The 26,233-nt window shown below is 31.7% G+C and overlaps 1 protein-coding gene across 4 annotated transcripts in view; it reads left to right on the plus strand.

Moving 5' to 3' along the window:
• Positions 1 to 4,739: 4,739 nt before the first annotated feature.
• LOC126736035 (retinoid-inducible serine carboxypeptidase-like) overlaps positions 4,740 to 26,233 on the plus strand; it is a 40,745-nt gene continuing 19,251 nt past the window's right edge. The window contains exons 1-8 of one of the 4 annotated variants that reach the window (XM_050440233.1): positions 4,740 to 4,859; positions 5,342 to 5,411; positions 10,772 to 10,934; positions 13,712 to 14,003; positions 14,054 to 14,164; positions 14,220 to 14,625; positions 14,697 to 14,851; positions 15,166 to 15,285. In XM_050440233.1, the coding sequence (XP_050296190.1) occupies positions 5,396 to 5,411; positions 10,772 to 10,934; positions 13,712 to 14,003; positions 14,054 to 14,164; positions 14,220 to 14,625; positions 14,697 to 14,851; positions 15,166 to 15,234 (1,212 nt within the window). In that variant the 5' untranslated portion in view covers positions 4,740 to 4,859; positions 5,342 to 5,395 and the 3' untranslated portion in view covers positions 15,235 to 15,285. Of the gene's footprint in view, positions 4,860 to 5,341; positions 5,412 to 10,624; positions 10,703 to 10,771; positions 10,935 to 11,616; positions 12,080 to 12,132; positions 12,415 to 13,711; positions 14,004 to 14,053; positions 14,165 to 14,219; positions 14,626 to 14,696; positions 14,852 to 15,165; positions 15,286 to 26,233 lie in introns of those variants that run through there. The other 3 variants (XM_050440231.1, XM_050440234.1, XM_050440232.1) reach the window with 3 other exon arrangements.

Here is a 26,233-nt window from a genome sequence, read left to right on the forward strand (position 1 = left end):
GGTCCTTTAGGGAAGCGAATCGGTTGATAATATCCTCGTAAAACGGATGTTGCAATTGCATGTAAACGGAAGTTCTTTTAATAGTTCTTTATGTAGTGAAATAATAGCCAAACTGGAAAGTCTTTCTTGTGAAATAGTATTTCTTGTAAATGTTTTTAGCCTTTTTATGTCAGTAGTGTCATCAATTTAGAGGGAAAAAAATAGTATCCTTAATTTCAAATCTAATCTAGTCACTAATGTAATTTTAAATACATTAAATTATCTCATTGTGAATTGTTTTTGACTCCCCACTAAAAACATTTTTAATTTTGTTGTAGTAGTTTTTGGTTTCGACAGGGCTTACATCCATTAACAAATTTAATAACTCTTTAAAATTTCCCCTGTTTATTGAGTCAATTTTCATCATCATGTCCGCGAAACGGCAACTCTTGTTTACTGAGATACAAAACTGCGTCGATAACTGTTTTCATACAAATTCTATTTAATCTAACATTTTCATTAAATTTTAATTTATATAGTCGAGCATTTTCTTTTAAGGCGTCGGCAATGGTGTTTTGATTATTTTCAAAGTTTCTGAACATTAATTGGCATTTTAAATGCTCTCCAGAAACTGCATGTTTATGCAAGGACCTATTAATATTAATAAAATCTGTAAAGCCATCCCTATTCCATACAGATTGTTTGTTTGAAAATAGTAAACAGGGCCAGCAATATAATCTTTGCAGCACCGTGCTGCTACTCATCCAATTAAATTCGATAAACCAAGAAGGCTTAAAATTAATATTATAAGACTTGCCTCTTTTCTTTTTAATTCTATGCTTAGAATATTGGTTGGTCGACCATATACCAGCACATCCCTTTTATTTTCATCCATCCACAAATAAACGCCGGGCACCGCGAAAAACAACAGGTGAATATCAAAAACTGATTGATCTGATCTGCAGCTGCACCCGCCTCAGTTTCTTATGGCCGATTATGCGATGCCGCGCTAGGATGACGTCACGTTACATGGCAACAGTGAAGGCGATCGCGGATATAACACGGGATCTTCACTTGGACCATAACCCCTATAAACTGTTTATCTATGACTTGAACATAAATTAGTATATTGGGGTTTTGCGGGTTGCGGCGCGGAACTGATTAATAAAATTTATTGTTTATTGGATAAACTGATATATTATTTAGTAATAACTAGTTATTTTGGTACTTTTTGATTGTCTTAGATCAAAAAAGAATACTCACATGTTGTTTTTATTTTCTTATTTTATTTATATTTTCTGGCGAAGCTCACCTTCACCTACTTCACCTAACGAGCCGCCCCTGTTGTTCAGTTGATCTTGACAATTTCAACGATTGTGGGGCTTTAATATTAATGGTTTTTCCCCTATCCAATATTTTCAAAAAACATAAAGAATGACTTTTGGCCTTAAAAAAAATTTTAAATGTTATAAAAAAAAAATGAAAAATTAACATTTTTTTTTTGGTAAAATTGGAAAAACATTTTTATTTTTTTTTTGTAAATTGATAAATCGTCCTAGAGGCTTGAAAAAAGTTTTATAAAACTTTTTTTAAAAAATGTACCAGAAAAAAACTACATCCAAAAAAAGTCTTTCTTAAAAAACCAAAGGGGTAATCATTGGAAAATGCTTGTAATTTTGGATTTTATTTTTTATCTGGAAAACAATTCGTAGGAGAAAAAATTATTATGACAAAAGTTGTTTAAAATATTAATGCGCTAAATAATTTTTTCACCCTGATAACGGAAATTTTCTTAAGGCTGTCGAGATGATTTCCTTATTTGACCCTGTGATGAGAGAACATTTTAGAAGAGTGTAGAACTCCCAGATAATTCTTTAAAAAAAAAACATTACTTAGGCTATTCAATTCAAAACGAAATTGTAGAATTAATGGCTTTTAAAGTAAAAAACAATATTTCAAATATGGTACGCAATTCCAAATATTGTTCAATAATTATGGACGATACAAATCACACAGAACAAATCAGCCTTGTTTTGCGTTATGTTGTGTTAAATCAAGATTGTAAAAAAGTTCAGATACAAGAAAGAGAGTTTTTTAGCTTTTAGCCTAACATTCGATTCTACAGGAAAAGGACTATGCGTGGCAAGCATATTGGCTTACAAAAATGTATACTGGACGTTAATCCTAGAGCTTTTTTAGTGCCATGCGCTGCACATAGCTTAAATTTAGCAGTAAATGATACTGCTAAAGTATCAAATGAAACAGTACACTTTTTTAATATACATAGTACAAGAACTCTACGTTTTTTTCTCTTCCTCCACAAAAAGATGGGATATTATTAAAAAAAATGTACCAGCATTAAATCTAAAACCCCTAAGTGATACTAGGTAGTTCACCCCTAGTTCAAGTAGGGTAGATGCTATAAAGCCATACAAATTTAATTTAATTTAATTAGAATTTGTGAGAGTCTTCTAGAAATAGCTGATAACGATACTTTTAACATAGAAAGTAGGCATAAAGCAAGTTCTTTACTATTAAATATGCAAACATTTAAATTTATTTGTAGGGTAATTATTTGGTATGATGTTTATTTCAGATTAATATTATAAGCAAAATGATGCAAAGTGGAACAATTGACATTAAAGTATGTCAAAATTATTTAAAGAATTTAGTCGATCATTTAAAAAATAGATTATGGACATAGGGATAAATCCCAAAACCGCGTTTAAAGTTAATTTTTGTTTTAAGAATAATTGATCAAATACTAAGTTCTTTAAATAATAGATTTCATATAATCTCTAATTATGACAATGTTTTTGGTTTTTTTAGTAATATTTTTATATTATGTGACCATGATCTCCTAAAGAACTGCCAAGCTTTACAACAGAAGTTCACTGATGCGGTAAAGATTGAGGCTGATATTGAGGCACATGTTTTGTTTAATGAGATGAAAGCATTACAGTTATTTTCAATTCCTCATTTTTCAAATACACACAACCGCAATGTCTAGGGATATTTTGAATAAATTTGTATATATATTTTTTAATATGATCTTTTTTTTTAAATTTATTTGCAAGTTTAAGAGTAGTTTATAAGGTAATAAAAAAACCCAAAAAATTTTAAATAATTTATATTTTTTCTAAAAAAATGCAAAAAAATTAAAGTTGTTGAGAAACTAGGTTTTACAAAAATTTAATTCTTAATTTTAAATTAAAAAAAAATAAACAAAAACAATATTCAATAACTTGTATGACCTCCACGACTGTTCACAACTGCTTGACATCGTCTGGGCATGCTTAGAATTAAATGATCAATATCATCTTGGGGTATCTCATTCCAGGCTTCTTGAAGTGTCAGAAACAAAGTTCTTTTATTGTCTCTTGGTCTTTCCATACGAAGAACTCCTCTTTGAAGCATATCCCACATGTGTTCAATGGGGTTTAGGTCCGGGGATTGAGGTGGCCATGGTAAGACATCGATATTATTCATTTCTAGAAACTCTCTAGCAACCCTTGAAGTGTGTGGTCTGGCATTGTCGTGCATGTAAACAAAGGTTTGACCAATTGCTGCTGCATACGGAATAACAACAGGTGCCAGTATCTGATCCACGTATAATCTGCCAGTTAAAAAGTTTTCTAATAAAATGAGGTCTGTTCTTCCTCCAATACTAATGCCTCCCCAAACCATGATGGTTCCGCCACGAAAAGAATGCACTTCCTGGACATTGCACAGGCGGTTTGCGTTTCCAGGCTCTCTCCACATGCGAACTCTTCTTGAGTCGGGGTAAATTCCAAACCGAGACTCATCAGTGAACAGCACATTTGCCCAACTTTCATTTTGCCACAACAAATGTTCTTCCGCCCACAAAAGTCGTACTCCTCGATTACCCCAGGACAACGGTTGCACCCTTAAAGGCCGACGACTACGTAGGTTGTTTTCATGCAAACGTCGGCGTACAGTATCGGCTGAAACCTCAACGTTATGCACTTGCTGTAGCATGATTTGCAATTCTGGTGCTGTTACAGTGGGGCGTCTTCGAGCATTTAAGTGTAAAAAGCGGTCCTGTAGAGGGGTTGTAATACGTAAGCGACCTCTATGCCTTTCCGCCACATCGCCTTCTTCTCGATACCGTGCATATAAGCGTGAAATTACGCTTTGAGTAGTGCCCATGTTCACTGCAACCTGTGCTTGCGTCATACCACCATCTAAAAGGCCCACCGCTCGTATCATTTCTTCTCTCGTTAAATGTCTGCGCTGCATGGTTAGCAAGAACTATACTGAGCTCTATGAACAAACTTTTTTCCAAAAAAACGCAAACACTTTTTTTTGGTAAAAGAATTCAAGACAATAAATAACGATATGTGTATTTGTTTATTTATTTGAGATAAATAAATTAAGTAGAAAAATGTACAGTGTGGTTTAAGCAGTCTAAAATAAGGATAAAGTCTAGATATTTTTATATTTATAGCAAGTAAATAAAATTTTAACAAATTAAAAAAAAAATTAAGAAAATTCTAAATTATCCCTAGACATTGCGGTTGTGTGTATATATATATATATATATATATATATATATATATATGTCGGTAGAATTATATTATTTGCTTTGTTTTGTTAATTTAACGCATCTAGTTATAAAAAGTTTAAGAATTTTGAATGAGTAATGCATAAATCCCTTTTTATGCAAACGTAGTCACAAGCCCGGTATTTTTGACCTGAGAGAAGAACACGACGAGTTTAGTTTAGTTGGTACGGTCGAGGCGTTCGGAGAATGGGCTTGTGAATTCGTTCTGCTCATTACGGATTTGTTTATTAAATTTAATTTGTTCTTTCTTGTGAATTTATTTAATAGAAATAAATCATAATATCTGAAAGTGAAAGTGAGTTTATTCCGACATATATATTTGAACACAATTTAACCTCTTCTCTGTCAAATGTTACAATTTCCTAAGAATACTCATTTTCAAAATTAATATAATAAAAATATAATATATGTTTTAATATACTAAATAATAAAAAAAAAATTTCGGTCAACTATACATCACGAGAGAATATCTGGGCTAGCAATATTAGCTATAAAGCAGGAGATGGTTGACAAAATCGATTTTGATGAAGTTATAAAAGAATTTGCTGCCGTTAAATCAAGAAAAACACCTATATTTAACATTTAATCTAATCAAAGTTCTAGTTTTAAGTGACGGATTACTAGGGTTGTAGATTTGACCGGTCAACTTTTTTTTTCACATAAAAACGTGAACCCTTAAAATTAAACAAAAATATCAATCTCAGTTATTAATCTGAATTATTATTATGAGTGTAGTTTAGTTTAGGAGTGTAGCTAATGGAAGATTCTCATTTTCAGAGTCGGAGTCTAGCTGCTCGGCTTCGGAAGACGAAGAAACATCAGCTTCGGAGGATGAAGATATATTTAAGTGGGGTATTTTTTCACATTTATTAATAATATTTAAATTGTATTTAACATAGACCAGCTTTCCGGAGCGTGTAGTAGTCAGTCTATTTCTCAATTTATTATGGAGAACTCCCCATGTTGACCAGTTCCTTTCACACGAAGCTGAACAGGCCGGCATTTTTAGTAACTTTATATATATAACTTATACCGTTAAATTCATTTGTTGCTGCTCTAAAATTTGAAATTTCTCCAATTACGTCAACCTCAGATTTATTGAAGCTAAGTTGTATTATTAGATTCGTAGCACGTTGCAGCTCATCTGGGGTTAAATTTCCTCCTTTATACCTATGATCGAGTAGATATGCTGCATTGTGAGTATCGGTGCAGGCCATATCGATTCTTTTTATTACCATTTAGTCGTCAGTTTTTCTTCATTTTGAAGTAATGGACTTTCTGAAACAAATGCATTAAAGTGTTCTTTCAAGAGGAACAGCTTGTGCCGAACATCTGATAAAGTAGCAGTAGTATTTTCCATGAAGGTGATCAAACGAACAACAGGATTCAGTAACTCAATAAATTTAACGTTTCTATCCCAAAATACATCATCATTCAATATGGCAGATTTTATTTTATTTGTTGCTAGTGTCTCAATATCTTGATGAATTAAACATTCTTTAAGTAGCTGTTTATTCACGTGTATGCTTTCTATACAAGTGACTGTACTGTCTCATCTAGTTGCGACTGGTAATTTTAGAGATTGAAAATTACCGCCCTGCTTTTCATTTAAAATGGCGTTGGGAATCTGTTTTAATTGAAAAAATTTCACAATCTCCTTACAAACACTAAGATGATCAGAGAGGGTTTTAAGCGATTCAATATCTTTCAGCATCAAATTCAGAATGTGAAAAACAGTCATACGTTTGTAGATTTGGGAATGTTTCTTTTAATTGGGCCTATGCAACTTGCATATTTGCTGCGTTGTCGGTTACCAGAGAAGTAATTTTATTTTCACCGATTTCTTTAATTACCCTTGTAATTTCAGAGGCAATTGGCCTGTGTGTCTAATTGCCTTGGGCTGTGAAAAATCATAGAAAAAATCTCCATTATTCATATGGACCATTTAGTTTATTAACCCTTCGTTTCTAATATTTGTCTAGCCATCACTCATTAAAGTTATATTATCTTCACTATCAAGAATATCTTTGATGTTGTTTTTTATTTTGTTAAAGCACCTGTCGAGGTGTGAGGTTGCCATAGTTTTTCTGTCAGGAATTTTAAAAGCTGGTCGCAATTTTCCAAAAAATGTTTTCCATTTGTCTGATTCGAACATTGACAGGGCGCAATTTGATGAGTAAACAGCTTCGCAAAAAAATGTTTGTAACTCAGATTGCTCAGATTCGCTTACCGTGTCAACAAATGATGTTAATTTTTGCATTTTTCTACAATTAATAGGTGGCTGAGAAGAACCAGATGAAGTACATGGAATTTCATTGATTTCTGTAAGATTCATTTCATTCAAGCTGGTCTTTGCCTTTTCCATCTGAAAACAAAATAATAAAATAAGACACTTGTGCGATCGTGCCTAATGGTGTAATGTGTAATTCATATTATTTTCGTTATTTTTTCAAAAATATTTGTACTGTACACTGTACACTATACCCAAACCCCAAAAATTGATGAAATCCTATTTCCTCAATCTCCAAAAACCAAAAACTATAGGCAACTCAAAACGAAGACCTTCATGAAAGCTATGTTCTAAATTTATACCAATATAATTTGAATTTAGTGCAAAACGATTGATTTCCTTTCTACTTTCTATATATTTTTTAAAATATTGGTATTCCGGGCATTCCCAAAAATTCCCCCACTATGCCCTCAGCCCATAAAAAAAGGAACTCGAAACCTTCATACGTAATGACATTTTATAAAAACATGTTTTTTGGTTCCATTGCAATAATTCCCCTTTACTTTCAAGCATACAACAGGAAAGTAAAAAGTATATGTTAAAAATATCAGTAAAAAGCTTTTATCCGGAATTCCTCTTTCCAAGAAATAACATTTAATTTGTATTGCTTACAAGTTAATTAAAAATATATTACTCTTTTTGGGAAACTACCTAAATACTAAATAATCAAATTTACTATTTATATGATAGTATACTTACATAATCTTGTCGAACCGCTTCTGAAACTGATTTGCACTTTTTGAGTATGTGATTCTTCATTCTATCGGCATGAGTGATGTAAATTGCTTCACAGTAGTTACATTTGCCTTTCACTTTATTTTCTTCGCGAATTTCCGTGAAACAATTCCAAATTTTGGTTTTGGACTTGCCCAAACTCATTGTAATTACGTTGTTAGCTCACAAAAATCCAATAATTATGAGTACAGTTTGAGCAGCAATCTCTAACGCTAGTAAATACGAAATACGTTTTCAGTCGTTTTGTTGCGAGGGAATCCCCGAATCAGGTGTATCGGATTTCGTAGAAGACGGTTGTGAGTAAATTGGACTGCTTTCAATAATTTATTAATATTAAAATGAAATTAGTGTACTTACTTATATCATAAAACTCTAAATAAAACATAAATAAATGGTTTTTGAATATTTTATATATTTTGACTGAAATTGACTGGAGTTATGTATTTTATATTGAAAATACACTTTTTAAAAAAACTAATTTTATTAAATATGACAACCAAAAAATAACTACGTTCAAGACGAGAATTTATTATGGAGTGTTTCTCTATATCTAATATCGATTAATCGTAAGCTAATTAGTATAACAAAATAATATAAACTAAGCATAACAATAATATAAAATAAGCACTTTCATTAGAACCTTGAGGTCGATGTCCGGGTTGTACTGGAACTGGGTCACATAGGTGTTGGTGAATTGACGGTCAATTGACCATGCCCAACTCTACGGATTACAGATGTTTTTTTTTTGTTATCAATTAATAATTTAATAATTATTATTTCCAATAAAAATAAAAAAATAAAAATGTCTGTTGTAGTGTAAAAAAGGTCGTGGCACCCCAAAAAATTTGAATAAGTCTGCGTCCCCCATCCATTACTAATCATACCTGGAATTATTAACACAACCCAATCCAACTACAAAAGCATCGAAAAATGCATACAATAAATTTAAGTCAACCAGAAGAAGCTTTAAATCATTTATTAAGCAATCTTAATACAATAATAAAAAAGGCTGAATATTCTAAACATTTAGTAAATGATTATAATAAGCTAAAGTCTTGGATTACGAATAAAATAATTAAGTTCATTAAGCATAGAGTAGAGACAAGCTTAAGAAAGCCCTTAAAGTAAATGCCTCTCCTACTAAGTTAAATGAATATAAAAACTATAGAAACCAGCTTAACAACATTATAACATGCTCAAAAGATGACTATTATAAGAACAAATGTAATCAAAACAAACAAGACATAAAAAAAATTATAATTTGGTTAAAGAGGCAATAAATGAACAACAATCACAGACAGGAATAACTTGCATAAAAGATATTTGAAAAGAAAAAAAAACTGATTTTGCCAACAACTTTTTTACAACCATGGGTAAGCAAATGTCAGAAAAAATTAAAGACCCAGATAATGATTTGCGATTTGTAGATAATCCATCTTATTCAATGTTCTTAAAGCCCACCAACGCTAATGAATTTTATAAATTATATAAAAAGCTTGAAAAATGGTTGCTTCCCTGGTCTAGATAAAATAATAAAGGAACCGCATGTGTATATCTTAAATCCTATAGTTCATATAGTCTAAAGCAATGTCTCAGTTAGATAAAGGTGAAAAGTGTATTGCTTTGTTTTTGGACCTGGCGAAGGCATTCGATACAGTATCACATCCTCTGCTGCTACAAGTTTTGGAGAGGCATGGGGTTAGGGGTGCTGTATTGAATGTCTTCTCCAATTATCTGAAAGATAGGATACAGTATGTCAGGGTGACAGACACCGTAAGTGAAAATCGATACGGGGGGAGGTACCCAAAAAATTCATATTCTGAAACTTTAAAGTTCGATATCTCGGCTCCCACTGGCTCTATCGGGATAATTCCAACGGTTTTCACTTAGTTTCGTGCGTAGAATTCGAATGAGGCTATCCGCAAGATCGTAGCTCTTAGTTGCTGAGATATGGCCTTTGTGGAGGCGAATTTTGGGCTGAAAAAAATCGGCAAAAATGGCATATTCGGCAATTTTCAAACTGCTCAAGACAAAAAAAGACAAAAGACGAAAGACAAAAGACAAAAGAATTGAACAGAAAAGATTAGTCTTCTATCTTTTGGCTTTAGTCAAGATGGGTTGGGTTGGGTTATGAAAAGCGCATTTGTCTGGGTGGGCAGTATTATCTCAAAGTAAAATTGAAATACGTTTGATAAATCGTGTTTACTCAAAGATTTCCACTGATTTTTTGCTTGTTCGCGATTAAACGCGAGAAAACGCTGCTTGTTCAAGATAATCAAAATGACTCTTCTCGGCCGTTATCCTCTTTTGCTTTGGTAGGATAATGCTTTTTAATTTTTTGACTTGAATCAAAGAAAATAATAGTAAACTAGTTAAACTAGTTCGTTAGTATAATTATCTTTGCTTGGATACTAAAATAAATTTACACGTCCAAAAAAACTTTAACTCTACACCTATTATTTACCTGATAAATTACCCTTTAGGGATGTAAATGTAATTTAACAGTGGGATTTAAGATATTTTAACGATTTTTTTGCGAATAACGAAGTATTTTCAAGGGAATTCAGGCTAATTTCATAAGCTAATTTATTAAGCCAGAAGGTTTATTTCGCGCATTATGAGATTTTAAGTTTATTTTATCACTGTAAATATTTAATAATATGAAATATTTAGCGAATTAAGTATTTATGTGAATTATGTACATTTTAATATAAATTCTTGTGTCGGACCGCATGGAATAACTTTTCGTGTATTTGGGTGGTCTAATTTCCTGATTTTTTATACTTTTATTACTACAACCAATGATAAATCCTTATCTATATTTGTGTATTTTATATGAATAGTTTGTTTAACGTCTTTTTTTCGTGACTCGAGACGTGATTAAATTTTTAAGATGTAATTAGCCAATCATTAACGCTATTGTTAAAACAAAAATAAAATTAATAATTTTATATTTTCTGGAACATAAAAGTGTACAATTTTATCTATGTTTTAATCAAAAATAATTTGTAATGAACCTATATATACAACATACTTTTGGTTTTTTTACCAAAAAAGAAAAACAAAAATGAAAATTTTATTAATTTTTTTATTTTTTTTTGTGGCTGTACTAGGTATAACACTTTTATTAATTTTTTTGCTTAACTTAAGTTTTGTAATGTATTTTTTTATCGTTTCATTAGCTCGTAAAGGCTTTGGTGATAATGAACAAGAATGGGGCTATGTGGAAGTGAGAAAGGGTGCCTACATGTTTTGGTGGCTACATTATACCACAGCCACCCCTGATTACACTAAGAGACCTTTAATTATATGGCTCCAAGGTGGTCCTGGGGGATCTTCTACAGCGTAAGTCGCCTACTTCTAACTTTTGTTTTATTTCCAGTATAATTGTTTTTATGTACATTGGATGTTATACCCTATATGTAAAATTCAGTAAACCAAAAATCAGTAAAAACGTTGAATTTATGTTAAATAACATCACATATATTCTTTTTATATTCCCAATTATTTTTAATGACTAAATGAAAATATTTATTGATTCAAGTTTAAGATATAAAACGAAAAACTTCGAACATCTTAAAATACTTTTACTTAAAACATAGTTTTCATTAAAATTAAAATTCCAACTTCCAAACATCGAAAGAAAAAGTCCAAATAGGGGATTAAACTTTCTGTTATATTTCTGTGATGATACATTGTTTGTATTTTTTTAATCCTACTTTTGTTAGGTTCTCTATTACTGTATTATTTTTTTAAGTTTTCTAATATAAATGCATTATTATTATTACATATTGGGTGGAATGCATAAAAAGTAGTAGATGCTAATGCTTCGCTAAAAAGTATTTACTTTGTAGCATTTGCTTTTACATAAAAGTATCTACTTCGCCTATGAAGTAAATACTACACTGTACAGCCCAACAGAAGTACCTACTACTTAAGAAAAAATTATCTACTAGTGTCGCAGTAAGCGCGTGTCAAAGTTCTCAAAATTGACAAGACACTTGTCAAAACTCGTTTTTCTATCAGTGCATCTATTAGTATTAAGTGTGTTCGTGTAATTCGGTTCGGATTCAAACTTTTTAAAAGTTCAGTGATGATAATACTGGTTTAACTATGAGTGATTCTTCAGATTTCGATGCAACAAAAGAGCTAGGACAAGATAAAAGCGAAAAGTATTATTTGTTACTCTACTTGAAAGTTATCAAATTTTATTTGATAAAAAGATGACACCAAAAATTAAAAACGCAAAAGAAGATGCACTAAAAAAATTAACAACTGGTTTTAATAAAATAATGGGAAAAAACCTAGACACAAAACAAATTTTGAAAAAGTTTAATAACATGAAAACAAAAGTTAAGAAAATAGTTGACTTGAAAAAAACTGGAAATAAAAGAATTGTACTGAGGGAATGGCAAAAAAAGTTCTACGACTTATGGAATGTAGGGGAAAACCCAGTTCTACACAGAGTACCAGGTGCATGTCAGGCCGATGTAAGCAATGAGATTGATGTTTCCTTCCAAAACAGTGAAGATGACTTCCTTAGTTCTAAATCTGGCTCCAAAAGTTAAAGTCGTGACACCTAAAGGTTCTAAAGCAGCTGATAAGGAGGAGACACTTATTCAACTACAAAAGGCCTGTCTACGAAAACAAATTGAAGCAGCCGAAGCCCAAATTTCTGCTTCTCGAGCTCAACAGTCTTCAGCCGAAGCTCAGGAATGGGCCGCGATTGCATTGGTAAATTTTGCCAAAGCTGGTGGGCAGTTAGTTGACTATTAACAGGAATATAAAATCTACGTATGAACCCATAATTTAAATATAATATGAGGTGTAGTATCCATTTATTTCTTTTATAGTTTGATATTTTGTCACAAACTTAAAATTGAAATAATTCCATACCAAGTATTCGATGAATCAAACTTAAGGAAAAATGTAATTGCCACTTGGTTGTCTCAAGCGCCAACTCGATATGCCAGACTAATGAATGAAAACTATTAAAACCTAATTTGGTTCGTTTTATAACTTTATTTTTATAGAAAAGAATTTTTGCAGGAAGAACACGGAGAAAAGGCAACTCTCGATTATGGACATCACTGTAACAACAGAATCTTGATTCACAATTAATTTTTATTTCTATCCATTAAAATAAAGTATACTTAAATATGATGTGTGCTTAACATACAGGGTGTTCATTTGAAAACTTCCCGCCACGGATTTATCGAAAACCACTGTTTAAAAAAAAAAACGCCGAAATACGTCAAAAGGTTTGTCAAGGGGGACAACTTTCTGTCGAGTAATAGCTTGTTTAAAAGGACTTTCGAAGTCTTTTATTTTGATGTTTGATTTATAGATGTATATATATTTATCAAACACAAATTGCTGTATTTTTTCCTCTCTTATAATAAATGACTTCATCCCAATATATATCCTTTAATTTATTCATTACCTTTCATCAATAATATTATTAATGAGAATGGAATATTAATTTTGCAATATTTTATCAATAATATCAATATTGCAAATTCCATATAAAATTAATATAAAATATAGCAGCAATAAAAATGAAAGATATAAATAATATTATGTGAGTATTACTACAATACAGCACACACATTAATGGAATAATACAGTAACATACCCCATGAAATATTGCTATAATGTTTCAGCAATGTTGCGGATTCAATAAAAAAAAGCGGATATTAAAACATTGCTGCAATATGACTGCAATGAACTAGTAATATATGTGCAATATTGCTGCAAGACGCAATATTGCAGATGTAATATTTCTGCAATATAATTTGCCGACAGGGTAGTTTGGTTAGTAAATTATTTGTTAGTAATTATTGCAAGATTCTATAAATATTTTCTATTTGTCATATAATTTTGTATTAAAATTTCAATAATTATCCGACTGAAGGGTGTGGTTGTATATCACTTAACTTATACAGCCTTAAATTTGACTTATTTATTTTAACATATTTTACGTTTTAAGTAATCATTTTCGTTGCTCGTTTTTTTGCGGAACCAAAAAATAACAATCACAAGTTTCTTCAATACTAAAGAAGATACATTTCAATTTCAGCCAAAATATGATCCAGTGTACAATATTTCAATTTTAATTTAAGATACGGTAACTTCGAAGAATTGGGGCCATTAGACAAAAATTTGAAACCAAGGCACACCACTTGGATTCAGCATGCCAACATCTTATTCGTAGATAACCCAGTGGGGACTGGGTTCAGTTATGTTACAACTGGAAAATTTGCTACAACAAATGAGCAAATTGCTGTGGATTTTTCAGAGCTTTTACGTAGCTTCTATAAGGCACTACCCAAATTTCAAGATGTGCCACTTTATATTTTTTCCGAAAGTTATGGTGGTAAAATGACGGCTGAAATTGCTCTTCATATTCATGAGGTTCGGTGGTTTATTAGAAATCATATTTCAATCATACATAAATATTTTAGGCTGTACAGAAGAAGACCCTAAATGTTCATTTAAAGGGTATAGGGCTTGGTGATGCTTACATTTCTCCCTTGGACTCTACAATAAGTATGGCATCATATTTATATAATATGGTAAGTAAATAAATCTAATTGTTTCATAATTTTATATTATTGTATCAATTTTTAGGGATTCTTGGATACGAATGAATACCATAAATTGGAACTGTTAGGAAATAAGGTTAAAGATCTACTGACTCAAAAGCAATGGGAGGCTGCCTTTAGCGCCAATGAAAAATTGGCTCTCGCTATAAGAGATTTTACAAGAAACGTTGATGTTTATAATGTCTTAACTCGTAAAGGGACTGTTGTTGACGAAAGCTGTGCATTTTGTAGCTTAAAACATATTATGGATAATGTAAAATTGAGCTTAAATTTAAGTAGCGAGTTTTGTAGCCAGGCAGTAAAGGTGTATCGTACATTAATTAATGATTTTATGAAGCCAGTCACACACATTGTAGAAAGACTTTTAAACGAAACTGATATTACCGTAGCTGTGTACAATGGACAACTTGATTTAATTGTAGATACGTTGGGTAAGATTATGATACTTTTATAAAATGTATTTTCTGCAATCAGCGTTAATTTAAAAATATGTTTCTTAAAGGAGTTATCCAATGGTTGGATAAATTGCACTTTAAAGCTATGAAAGATTGGAAAGATAGTCCTAAAACCGCTTTTATTGTTAATGGAGTCGTTGAAGGATTTGAGAAAAAAGCTGGAAACTTAATCTTTTATTCGGTTTTAAGATCTGGGCATATGGTAAGCATAAGTTTATTTGTTATAATCCGTTTTTGAGAATTTTTTTTTAAATCATTCTTCTGAGGTTAAAGATGCAAAACTTGCAAGGTATTTACGGTGTTTATTAATTTTTAAGTACTAGAATATATGTATTTTAATATTCTATTTCTCTTTTTAAAGTTAACTAAGAATTCACACCCTGTATTGTCGGTGCTTAATTAATAAATACCCCTTATATTTAATTCTAATCTATTTGCTATAACTTTTTAATTTATTTATTGTAAAGTTCTTAAAAAACATTTTTATATAAATTTTACATTAATTTTATTTTACAGTTACCGGCAGATAACACAAATGCGATGCTGCATATCTTAAAGCAAGTGACAAATAATTTTAAAGTCTAATAATAAAAGATTCAAAATAAAATAAAATAAAACAGAATATTAACAAAACAATTTGATTTTTATTTCCATAGTATTTTTTCTATCTAGTTTAGATTTTCTGAATGTTTTATTGGTTGACCTTTGTGAACTGTGAATTTATATTTAATGGTCTTTTTTTTGGGTTTCTAAAGTTAAAAATTTATTCACCGGTATTTCTGGTTTACCCTAAGAACATTTAATACCTAGAATAAGCCTAGTTTGGAGCAAACCATAGGCGAGGAATCTGAATTCACCATTTCTTAGACAACAATGTCAAATCAATTTATCATACAATATATATTTTTCTTAACTCACAAAACATTTTTTTAATGTGTGATATTTTGTAACAGCTGAAAAATGTGTTTCTCAAAATTTCCATTTATTTGCTATCTAATAATATACAGGGTATTAGTAAATAAGTGCGACAAACTTCAGGGGGTGATTCGGCATGGAAAATAATGATGACAGTTTGCTATATAAACGTATGTTCGCAAATGCTTCGTTTTCCTTTGCAAATGAAATTTGGAGGGTTTTAAGAAATAGTTATCGCGCATTTTTTGACATGCAATTAAGAATTTTATGTTCACCATTGGCGCGCATACGGGTAATGATCTCATTTTTTTTTAAGAAAAAAATGCTAATTTAGAATTCCTGGTTCAATTTTTGACCAAAAAATGTCTCTCACTTTTTTTCGTATGTGACGTTGTTTTTATGCAAAAAAAACATCTTGACGCAGTTATGTTTCCTATCACGTTAATAACGTTTTAAAAAACTTTTATTTTGACTAAGCAAGAACGAAGATTACCTTAACTTAATATTACAAGTGATTATATAGACTAAATAATGCATATAAAGCATGAAATACAATATAACTGAGTAAGCATATACATAAGCAAAATATTATATATAGGGTGGCATAATTGTGTACATAACTCCTCCCGCCTAAGTCGAAAACAACAGGGATGGTGTGTTGTTTTTCGAGGTACCAGGGGGAGCATATTTTTCTTCAGCTTCTTCTTTGTCTTGAAGTTCTAGTTCCTCTTCAGTAGACCTTTTCCTTTTGATAAGTGTGTAGATAGCGAAGAATATAAGGCATATGGCTAGTATGGTTCCAAGAGTTATACTGAAGCTCCAGGCTGCAGCGTGAATTCTTTCTTCTTCTTCTGGAAAGGGTTTCAAGATATTGGAATGTTCTGCTAACGATCTGATGTGGTTGAAGTCGATTGAATCTAGTTGGATTGTTTCTTCTGGCAGCGGCATTTCCAAGTCATTAAATGTTACATCCGGTAGATGGAAAGAGTTGGATCTCAGGATATCCTTTTGATTCTAGAATTGTGATCCTAGCAAGCTTATACCGCATTTATATGATATTTCTATTAAACTAGGTGTATTAATAAAGAATATTTGCTTGTTTTGGCACGTTTGTTGTGGTTTTATTTTGGTGCTAGTAGGAATAGCTAAAACATATTGCTGATTTATAGGATGGATAATAGGGGTAGTTACGTTAAGTTTAAGCAGCTTGTAGTTTAGGTTTTCTGCTTTTCTTATAAGGGACAGTCATCCACTTGGGGTCCTAGGGCATTTTGACAGATGTATAGGTCTTCAATCAATGGGCAGGCCTCTTCTTGATATTGGTGTAGATCAGTGCCAATTAAAAGGTAAGGAAGTTTGGGAATTATAATGGTTTGGTTTGTTTGAATAGCAAACGAGTGGAAAAGTTCGAAAGTTTCTTTTATAAATATAGGAAAATGAATAGCAAAAATTATTTTATCATTTGAAAAACTTTACCTATTATCAATTAAGTCCTGTTAATTGATAATAATAATTTAAGTCGCTAAATAATATTAGTCTTTCCTCACCGTAAAGGGTAGTTAGATTTAAAATTATTTGTTCTAGTTGGATAGCTGAAACTACGGTACTATGTAAGGTATTGAGTTTAGCAAACATTATCGCATCTTCTAAATTATCTAGAAAGGTAATAAAACTCTGGCAATTTATAATTAATTGACTTATAGTATTTTGAAGTTTTAAATATATAGAAAGAACATTAATTGTTTTATTCATTTGCTTTTTGAAAAGGTAAACATGATTTTTTAAGGAGTTTTGATTTTTACTTAGTGTATACAGGGTATCCGCTAATTAATGGTACATGGAAAAACCACAGACTCCTGATGTAAAAATATTACGATTTAAATATATTTACCTATATCCAAAAGTTGATAGTAACTGAGATACAGGGTACAATATTATATAATAATACATATAATATAATAATGCATGAATGTTGTATAATATAATAATACAAACTTAAATTTTTTTTTTGTTTTTCCCCAATAACTTTAACAAAAGTTAACTTTTTTTCACAAAAATTTGTAGTTAGGGGTTTTTTAGGTCGAGAAATTCATTTTTTTAACAAATTGAGTGTACAGTGTAGGGGGCGCTGCGACATCTTTTTCTCTTTCATAAGGTCATCAAGGTCAACTTTTTGTGCTTAACTGTATTTAAGTTTTTATTGAAAATAAAATTTTATTACCCAATTAATATCAAGATTTTTGTTAGATTTAGTGTAATTATTATGGGATATTTCTGGGTTTGAATTAATTAAATTGTCTAGGTGAAAAAATTCGAAATTATATCTATGGTAATCTAGGTAAAATTTTACAGTCAATCGGACTCATTAATTCGACAGTAATATTTTCGTCTGTGTTGTTCTGAATATCAACACGTGCAAAACCATTTTCTGCTGTGCAGAGCGTTTCTGGTATATATAAAGAGTCATTTATTGTTCCTTCAGGTATAATTATGTCAATGGTATCATATGTTGTTACGGGTACCTTTGTGCTTAGAATTTCGTGGGCGTTGACCGTGATTTTAAATGTTGAGTCAGGCTCGCGATATCTGAATGACAAGGTTGTAATACCGTCTGACTTTATCAGCCTTTTATGATATAGGTCAATGTTAAACATGAATTTAGTTAATTCTCGAAGGCCTAAAATGCCATCATAATAGTTATGAAAATCATTGAGTATGAAATCAATTGAATCGTTTGTTTGCAATTCTGCAAAAGCTGGAATATTGGCTTTGTAGAAAACTTCTTTTTCTCCAACTCCGGCTTTTAATATCGATGAAAATTGATAGATTTTGTCAGAACAATATTTTTCAGCTATGGAGGGTCGTAATATTGATGGATAACAACCAGTATCTATTAATAATTTAATTGGTGGGTTTTTAATTTCGATGTAAGGGAGGCTATTAGTGACTTGCGTATTTACTTCGTATGTTATGTTAGGATGTTCGAAGGGTTGGTAATATGAAAATTTTCATTTTCTACTTGTTGGTCTGGAATAGGGAATGTATTCACATCATAGGAATATTCTGCTTCATATTCCAAATCGTCATTTGATGTACAGGGATTATTTCCATTTATTTGGTAAGAATTTGTCTCATAAGGATTTTCAACATTATTTCTATAGTAATTATCATTATCTTCACTGGGGTGGTAATTGGTTGTGACATTTTCTTCTGGATTTTTATTTTCTATGTGGAAAAGTTCTTGTAAAATGAAATTTCTAGGGCCAGATGGCTTAAAATGATTATTGGGGCGAATGTTAGAATTTGTTGGCATTGTATAAGATGTTCTGGTTGACATTGGCTCAGGTTTATCAAGGGGTGTTCGACCTGTCGGTTTGAAAACATTCTTTGGGGTACCGAAAACTTGTTGATTGGTTGGAAGAGGTCTCTGAGGCATTGGCCTAGGTTGTATTAGAACTAGACCTCGTGGGAAATTTGAATTTTGATTGAAATTCTGATAACTAGGTGGAATAAAATTCTGTCTATAGTTGTGTTGTTGATTAAAATTATTATTTGAGGTTCTAACATTATTCTGATTTGGATATTGTATATTATTATTGCAATTTCTGTGTTGCAAGTTATTCTGTGAATATGTTGGTGGTTTGTTATGGTTTATCGGTATAAATGGTTTGTATAAATTTTGTGTATAATGGAAGTTTTCTTCCTTTGATATCATTGTCATTGCGGTTTCTATGCAATCTGGGTTTTTTAATCGGATAATACTTTGTAAGGGGTTGTTTAATCCTCTTATAAATGTTCTTAAGCATATAGTAGTTATTGTCTAAGATGAATAAGTTTTGTTTCAGCTGTCATAAGATTATCATCAAAACTATTAATTTTTTGAGCTAAAGCACTACGCAATACTTGTAGTCTTTTTGCAAAATCTAACGGTTGTTCATTCTTATTTGGGACAGCTACAAACAAATCTTGTTCAAGGCATTCTATACTACGTTTATCGCCAAAACAGTCTAATAAAGCATTTCTAATATCTGCCCAGGATAATAATTCCATACGGCAACCTACTAATATTAGTGCTCGGTCAATTAATTTCTTTCTAATTGTTCTAATAAGATAATTTTTTAAAATAGGATCTTCTTGGTTATCATATGTTTCGAATAGAAAATCTGCGGCAGAAATGAAATTGTTAAGAGTATTAGAATCACCATTGTAAGGGTGAATTGTATCAACATACATTTTTAGAAGAGTGTAATTTATAGAATTTGAATTCGGATTGTTCAGTAATTGTTTCTAAATGCGGATTTTGTTGTTGTAACTTAGGAGTTCTGAAAAATTCTTCAGCTAATGCGTCAACGTTTTGTTCACTAATAGAGTAAAATAAAAATAATGTTATTAATTAAATAACATAAACTCAATTCTAAAATGAATTATACTAGTAAATAATTTAAATCTTTCTTCCTTTACGATAAAGAGAGAGTATATTCCAATAGAATTTGCTCAAAAGAAAGTTCAATGGTAATGTCAATAATGTTCAATTAGTAAAGATAACATACACGTTGAATATGAAATGGATACAAATGATTTTCTTTAAGAATTTCAAATATAGTGAAGTAGCTTGCATTCAATATACTGGCAATTTTTCGAGTACTTGTTTCAGGTGATTTTGCAATTAATTCTAGAACTGCTTCTTCTAGTTGCACTTCTAGTTTGTACTTGTCGAGGGCGCCCGCCGTCAGCCGTTTGTTTCTTAAACGTACCATTTTCATGCAAACAATGGTGAAGACGAGCAAATATTGTGTGACGAGGGTACTCTACGTCCTGCCTGGATACAACTCAGCATACAATCTTTGAGCTTGCCGACCATTTCCATTACTTCTACCATAGATAAAATGAGAGTTCCGCACTTGTAAAATTTTCCATTTTTTTCGATAAAAGAAAAACTAATTACTTATTAATAATAACTAAAAGCTTAATAGTGAAGGAATGCTAATTTGACATTTTGTATTTAATATTAGATAAATGTTGACAATAGCCTACTAGATAATGTATTAATAAAATGACAAATACACGTCAAATTTTTTTTTGCATAAAAACGGCGTTACATATGAAAAAAGATAAGAGAGATTTTTTTGCCACAAATTTGAATGAGAAATTCAAGAATTATTTTTAATTTAAAATATCTCAGTGGCATACCATTTTTTTCTTTAAAAAAATTGAGATCATTACCCGTATGCGCGCCAATGGTGAACATAAAATTCTTAATTGCATGTCAAAAAAAGCGCGATAACTAACCCTCCAAATTTCATTGGCAAAGGAAAACGAAGCATTTGCGGACATACGTTTATATAGCAAACTGTCATTATTTTTCCATGAAGAATCACTCCCTGTAGTTTGTCGCACTTATTTACTAACACCCTGTATAAAATGTCCGCTATAGGATGTGTATATACAATATTATATTATACAGTGCACCCTAACAATTCAGAATGCTTTTTCCTTCGTCTATTATTACATAAAATACCTGGACATAGTTCTTTTAATTTTCTTAAAAATGTTAATAGACAAGAAAAGTTCGGAAAACTTTCCAATTAACATATAAATCTCTTCGATTGCTTGGAGATGATACTCATTGGAACGAAACAGTAAAAGAAGCCGCCTTATCAAAATCACCTACAATACTTAGAGACTTAATAGTGATTATCTTAGCATTTTGCCAGATTTATCAACTGCAAGACCTGTGGACTAATTATAAAGATAATGTACTTAATAAGGGGAATAAGGCCTAACTAAGAAAAAAATTGAATAAAGTGAAAAACTGTAATGTAAATATTTAGTTTAATACACCAAAGTGCTTATAAAGTTATATTAATTTTAACAAACTTAAAAAAATAATATCTAAAAAAACTAGAAAACAAAAAAAAATATTAAGGAAAATAACGCAAATCGGCCTTATTATTCGATGGAGGTTTAATAAAGCCTATACATAAAAATGGCACAACTCGTTAATTGGGCGAAGTTTAGCAGCCATCGGGACACTCAAAATCATCCATGTCATTGACTGTTAAGCCAACACATTCCTCATGGTTCCATTTAAGACATTTGCTGCACTGCCTCATATCGGCCTGCCTGTCTTCCTCACATCGATGGCAATACCATTCGGTACTTAACTTTTCTCTGGAACTTTCAATACCTTTATCCAATTTGGCACGACTTTTGTTCTCCTCGGTAAAAAGATCTCTAGTGACTGGAGTTCCTTTGTAGTTTAGAGCTTTTTTTCGATTTTTTTTAGGTTTTTCATTAGTTTTTACTGGTGTGGGCAAAAACTCATTAAAAGAAGTTACTTTTGTTGTTCGTCTCTTTAATTCAGCAAGAGGGATATGATCATTAGTCGAATCCGAGTCAGAAGAGTAAACATTGGAATAGGAAAATTTTTCCAGACTTGTTGGATGCCATTCCAGACGGACCAGGTTGAGTTCTATTTTCTTTGTTGGTATCATCCGGTGCCGGTACGTCTGAGAGAATTGAAGGAGCAAATGCTGTTTCTGGAATTGCCTCGGGATTTAATGGAAACAGACCAGTAGCCCTAAAACCGTTTATAATGTTACTATGTGTCATGCATTTAGACCAAAGATTTGAAAGTATGATGTTAAAACGTGATTTGGTCAGCTTTTTGTTAGGATTCTGATCCATGAATAATAATACCTCATTATCCCAATGATGCTCAAATGAACGATATACAGATTTGTCGAGGGGTTGAAGCTCATGTGTTGTATTCGATGGCAAACAGTAGAGATCTATATCAAGTGAGTCTCCAACATCAACAATTGACAAATCAAGATGACAAGCTGCACCATCAAAAACTAAGAGGCACCTTCCTGGACTTTTGTATCGGGCTAAGTGCTTGAGGAATTCTTTAAAAAGTTCGTTAGTCATGTAGCCTTTACTTGATTTTTCCACTAGAGTTCCTGGTGGCAAATTATCATGTAATTCTGCCTTTAGCCTCTTTCCTTTAAAAATAATCATAGGTGGTATTGGTATTCAAAGGGCAATGACACATCCTGCAATTGTCACACTCTCTGCATATTCTGACGATTGAAAATGAACACGTTTTACCCCTTTCTTAGCTAAAACGGTTGGCTGGTGGTGAATAATCAAGCGGCATCCTTTTTCATCCATATTATAAAGTCTTTCAGGGTGATTAATTATATCAAGATCATCATACATTTTCCCTATTTTTGAAAAATGATCATTAACTATAAATTTATTAAGTTTTTGAGCCCTAGCTGGATTCATAAACTGTGCTTTTCTTTTAGAAATTACAGGATTTCTCTTCATAAAAGCCTTTAGCCAGTCTTTACCAGCAAGTTTTGAAGTTTTATTAAATTGATGAGCAATTTTATTATCTTCGAAGAATCTTAATACCAATCGACCAATCGACGAAGGATCCGTGGAGTCACAGGTAGACCTATTTCACTAAATCTTATTATTCTTTCAACGAGATCAGCTTGTTCTTCTTTTAAAATAGATTTACGACCTAGTGTTTTTATTAGGATTCCATTCTGAACATGATTTCTAATGGTTGTTCTGGGAATATTAAACCTTGCCGCAGCCCCATATGTATTCAGAGTACCGCGTTGAACAGATCGAACTGCTGATATTAAATCCTCCTCGCACCAAGGTGCCCTTTTACGAGGCATGATGTTAAAAATCACTGAAAATAAAACGAGAATAGTTTAGAAGTTTAATAATATGTTAATAAAAACATATTTGTCATGAGGATAATAAGGCCTACATGGAGGGTAATGAGGCCTATAGCTTATTTTTATAGGCCTTATTACCCATCCATGACGAAATATTATGTAAATTTATTTAAGTTATGTCGGCTAAATTTAATCTAATAAACTATTGAAATCATAAAATATAAAGTCTAACCAAAATATCTGCAGTTATAAATTAAAAATACAATTATAAATATTAAAAATACTTACGTTTTTGTTGCGGCGACCCGTCGACACAAGTTGTTGGAACTTTCTGACGCCCGAAAGCGAGGAACGCGGGTAGTCCGTTCGAATGTCGTTTGTAAATGGACCAATAGGAGACGCGGACCCAACGCAATCGATTTCAGTGGCGAAGCGTGTACTTTTTTTTCGGGTAGACAAACAATAAAAATCGTTAATTAGAAAAAAATGTGTATTCAATATTATTCACTTTAATGAAATAGAGAATGAAAGCGCATGAAATATTAACTCAAAAAATTATGTAGTCATATAAAAAAGAATAAAATAATTACTACTAGCATAAAAAGATAGATAGATAAAAATAAATACTACTTATAACTTATAAATCCATAATATCCATTATTTTAAAATTAATTAAAGACAAATAAAAACACAACTAAAATACAATTGCCAATATCGAACAGTCGTTCAAAAATAACCACTAAAAAAACCTTTCCTATACACCCAAAAATAAAAATACTAATTATTAAATTACTATAGCACGCGCCCGCACCAAATGCCAAATGCAGATTGATCAGAAAACAAAACTGAAGATGTATTGCGGCCGACCAGATCAAGCGCGTCCATAAATAATAACCCTCAACAGCATAATAAAATAGCTGGTCGACTTCGATAGACAAAAGCTCGAATGTCTTTCCCGCGAGTAAATTTTGCATACGTAATAGGCTGAATACTGATACGGCCGGACCTCTTGTCACCTGCTTGATGCGTATTTGATTCGATTAAATGCTCCAAACGTTGATTGAAAAATGCTCCAAATTTTGGAAGACAAATATCAATGTGTCTTCCTGGGGCTCGTATACATTAATTGGGTGTCAGCCCTGCATTTTTATTTTAATTGGTGCGTCAGGCGGGGCGCGCCTTAGATATTATAGATAGATAGATATTATAGCAGTTTAGATACTATATAATAATAGTAAGGAGAGCGACTACGTTCTGTGTAATTTTTTAAAAATTTTTATTCAACAATGAAATAATTACGTGATAAATTAATGACAAATAACTGGATAATTTTGGGTAGACACTGTCTACCTTGTCTACTCGTACGCTTCGCCACTGATCGATTTGCGATTAATTTAAAGCGGTTTTTTTTAATATAGGCCTTATTACCTGCAGGTACCTTAGTCTTACGGAAAATCTTTTAAGACAAAGGTAATGTTTACTACACAATCAAGATGTTGATTATGAAGATGATCTGTACAATGCGGCACTGATTCTAGTAGAGGTAGTCTACTCTAGTCGCTTGGAAAGTTTTGGTTTTAATTCTGTTATTCGCAGCGATAGTAATTTAGATGACATTGAATATTGAAGAGAAACAGGCTATAATAAAACCGAACTATTAGCTGAACTTAAGATACATGACCCCATGCTAAATAAAGAGCAAGCTTCAGTTTACCAAGAAGTTTTAAGTAGTGTAGACAATTCACTTAGCACGATATTTTTTCTTAACGCCTTTGGAGAAACTGGAAAAACTTTTTTACTTAATTTGTTACTAACAAAGATTAGATCGGCTGGTCAAATTGCCATTGCCGTTGCTTCCTCCAGAATGGCGGGCACACTTTTACAGGGAGGGCGCACTGTGCATTCAACTTTTAAGCTACCAATAAGTTTAATACATTCTGAATATCCTGTCTGTAATATAAAAAAGGGGACAACTTTGGCAAAAATTCTAAAAGAATGTAAATTAATAGCCTGGAGCCAATAAGGCACTTTTTGAGGCCTTAGATCGAACTCTTAAAGGGAACAGTAATAGCTTTGGTAAAGTAATGGTGATGCTTTCTAGACTTTGGGCAAAATCATTCAGTAATTCAACGCGGCACTAGAGCTGATGCATCCTTTAAAAATTCTTATTTTTGGTTGTGTTAAAATATTGTCACTGCAAATAAATATGGGGATTTTTTTTTAAAGGCAATGTATCAATGAAATCATTTGCCAATCACCTTTTAAAAATTGGTGATGGGCTTATACCAGAAGAAGATGGACAAACTATTATTGATTGCAAAATAGGAAATATCGTTGAGTCTTTGGAACAATTATTTGAAAATGTACATTAGGACATTCAAAATTTTAGTAAGCGTAATCCTGGGTGGTTTTGCGAGCGTGCTATACTCACACCTAGGAATGATAACGCGTCTTATATAAATGACACGCTACTAGGAAAACTAAATGGTAAAGAAAGGCAATATAAATCTGCTGATTCGCCTCTACCGGGTGGTGCGTCGCCGAGCGGAACATAGGAAATCCCATATAAATTTTAAGGGGGTCAATTATTGGCTTCCCTGAAAAAATGTAAGAGAACTTTTCGAATAAACCAATCTGGCAAACCCTCGTGCAAAGTTTCAAAAAATTTTAATAAGCGAGTCTTGAATTATTCAATTAAATGTAATTGCAAAATTACTAAATTTTCGGTTTAGGTAAAACCAGACACCAGCCGACAATTTGTTACAAGGCTTTGTCAAATCTAACGAACAGCCGAATACAAGAAATGTTTTTTTTTAATTTTATCAATCTCACAACCATACATTCAAAGTAAGACACGTTAACATTACTTTTTTATCTAAACTTTTATTTAATATAACGATGAAGTTAAACCAATAACAATTATTATTATCGATGATTAAAAAAATAATTTTATCATTCTTAGAATTTAATTA

This window comes from Anthonomus grandis, chromosome 5 (assembly GCF_022605725.1).
Source record: "Anthonomus grandis grandis chromosome 5, icAntGran1.3, whole genome shotgun sequence".
Lineage (NCBI taxonomy): Eukaryota > Metazoa > Arthropoda > Insecta > Coleoptera > Curculionidae > Anthonomus > Anthonomus grandis.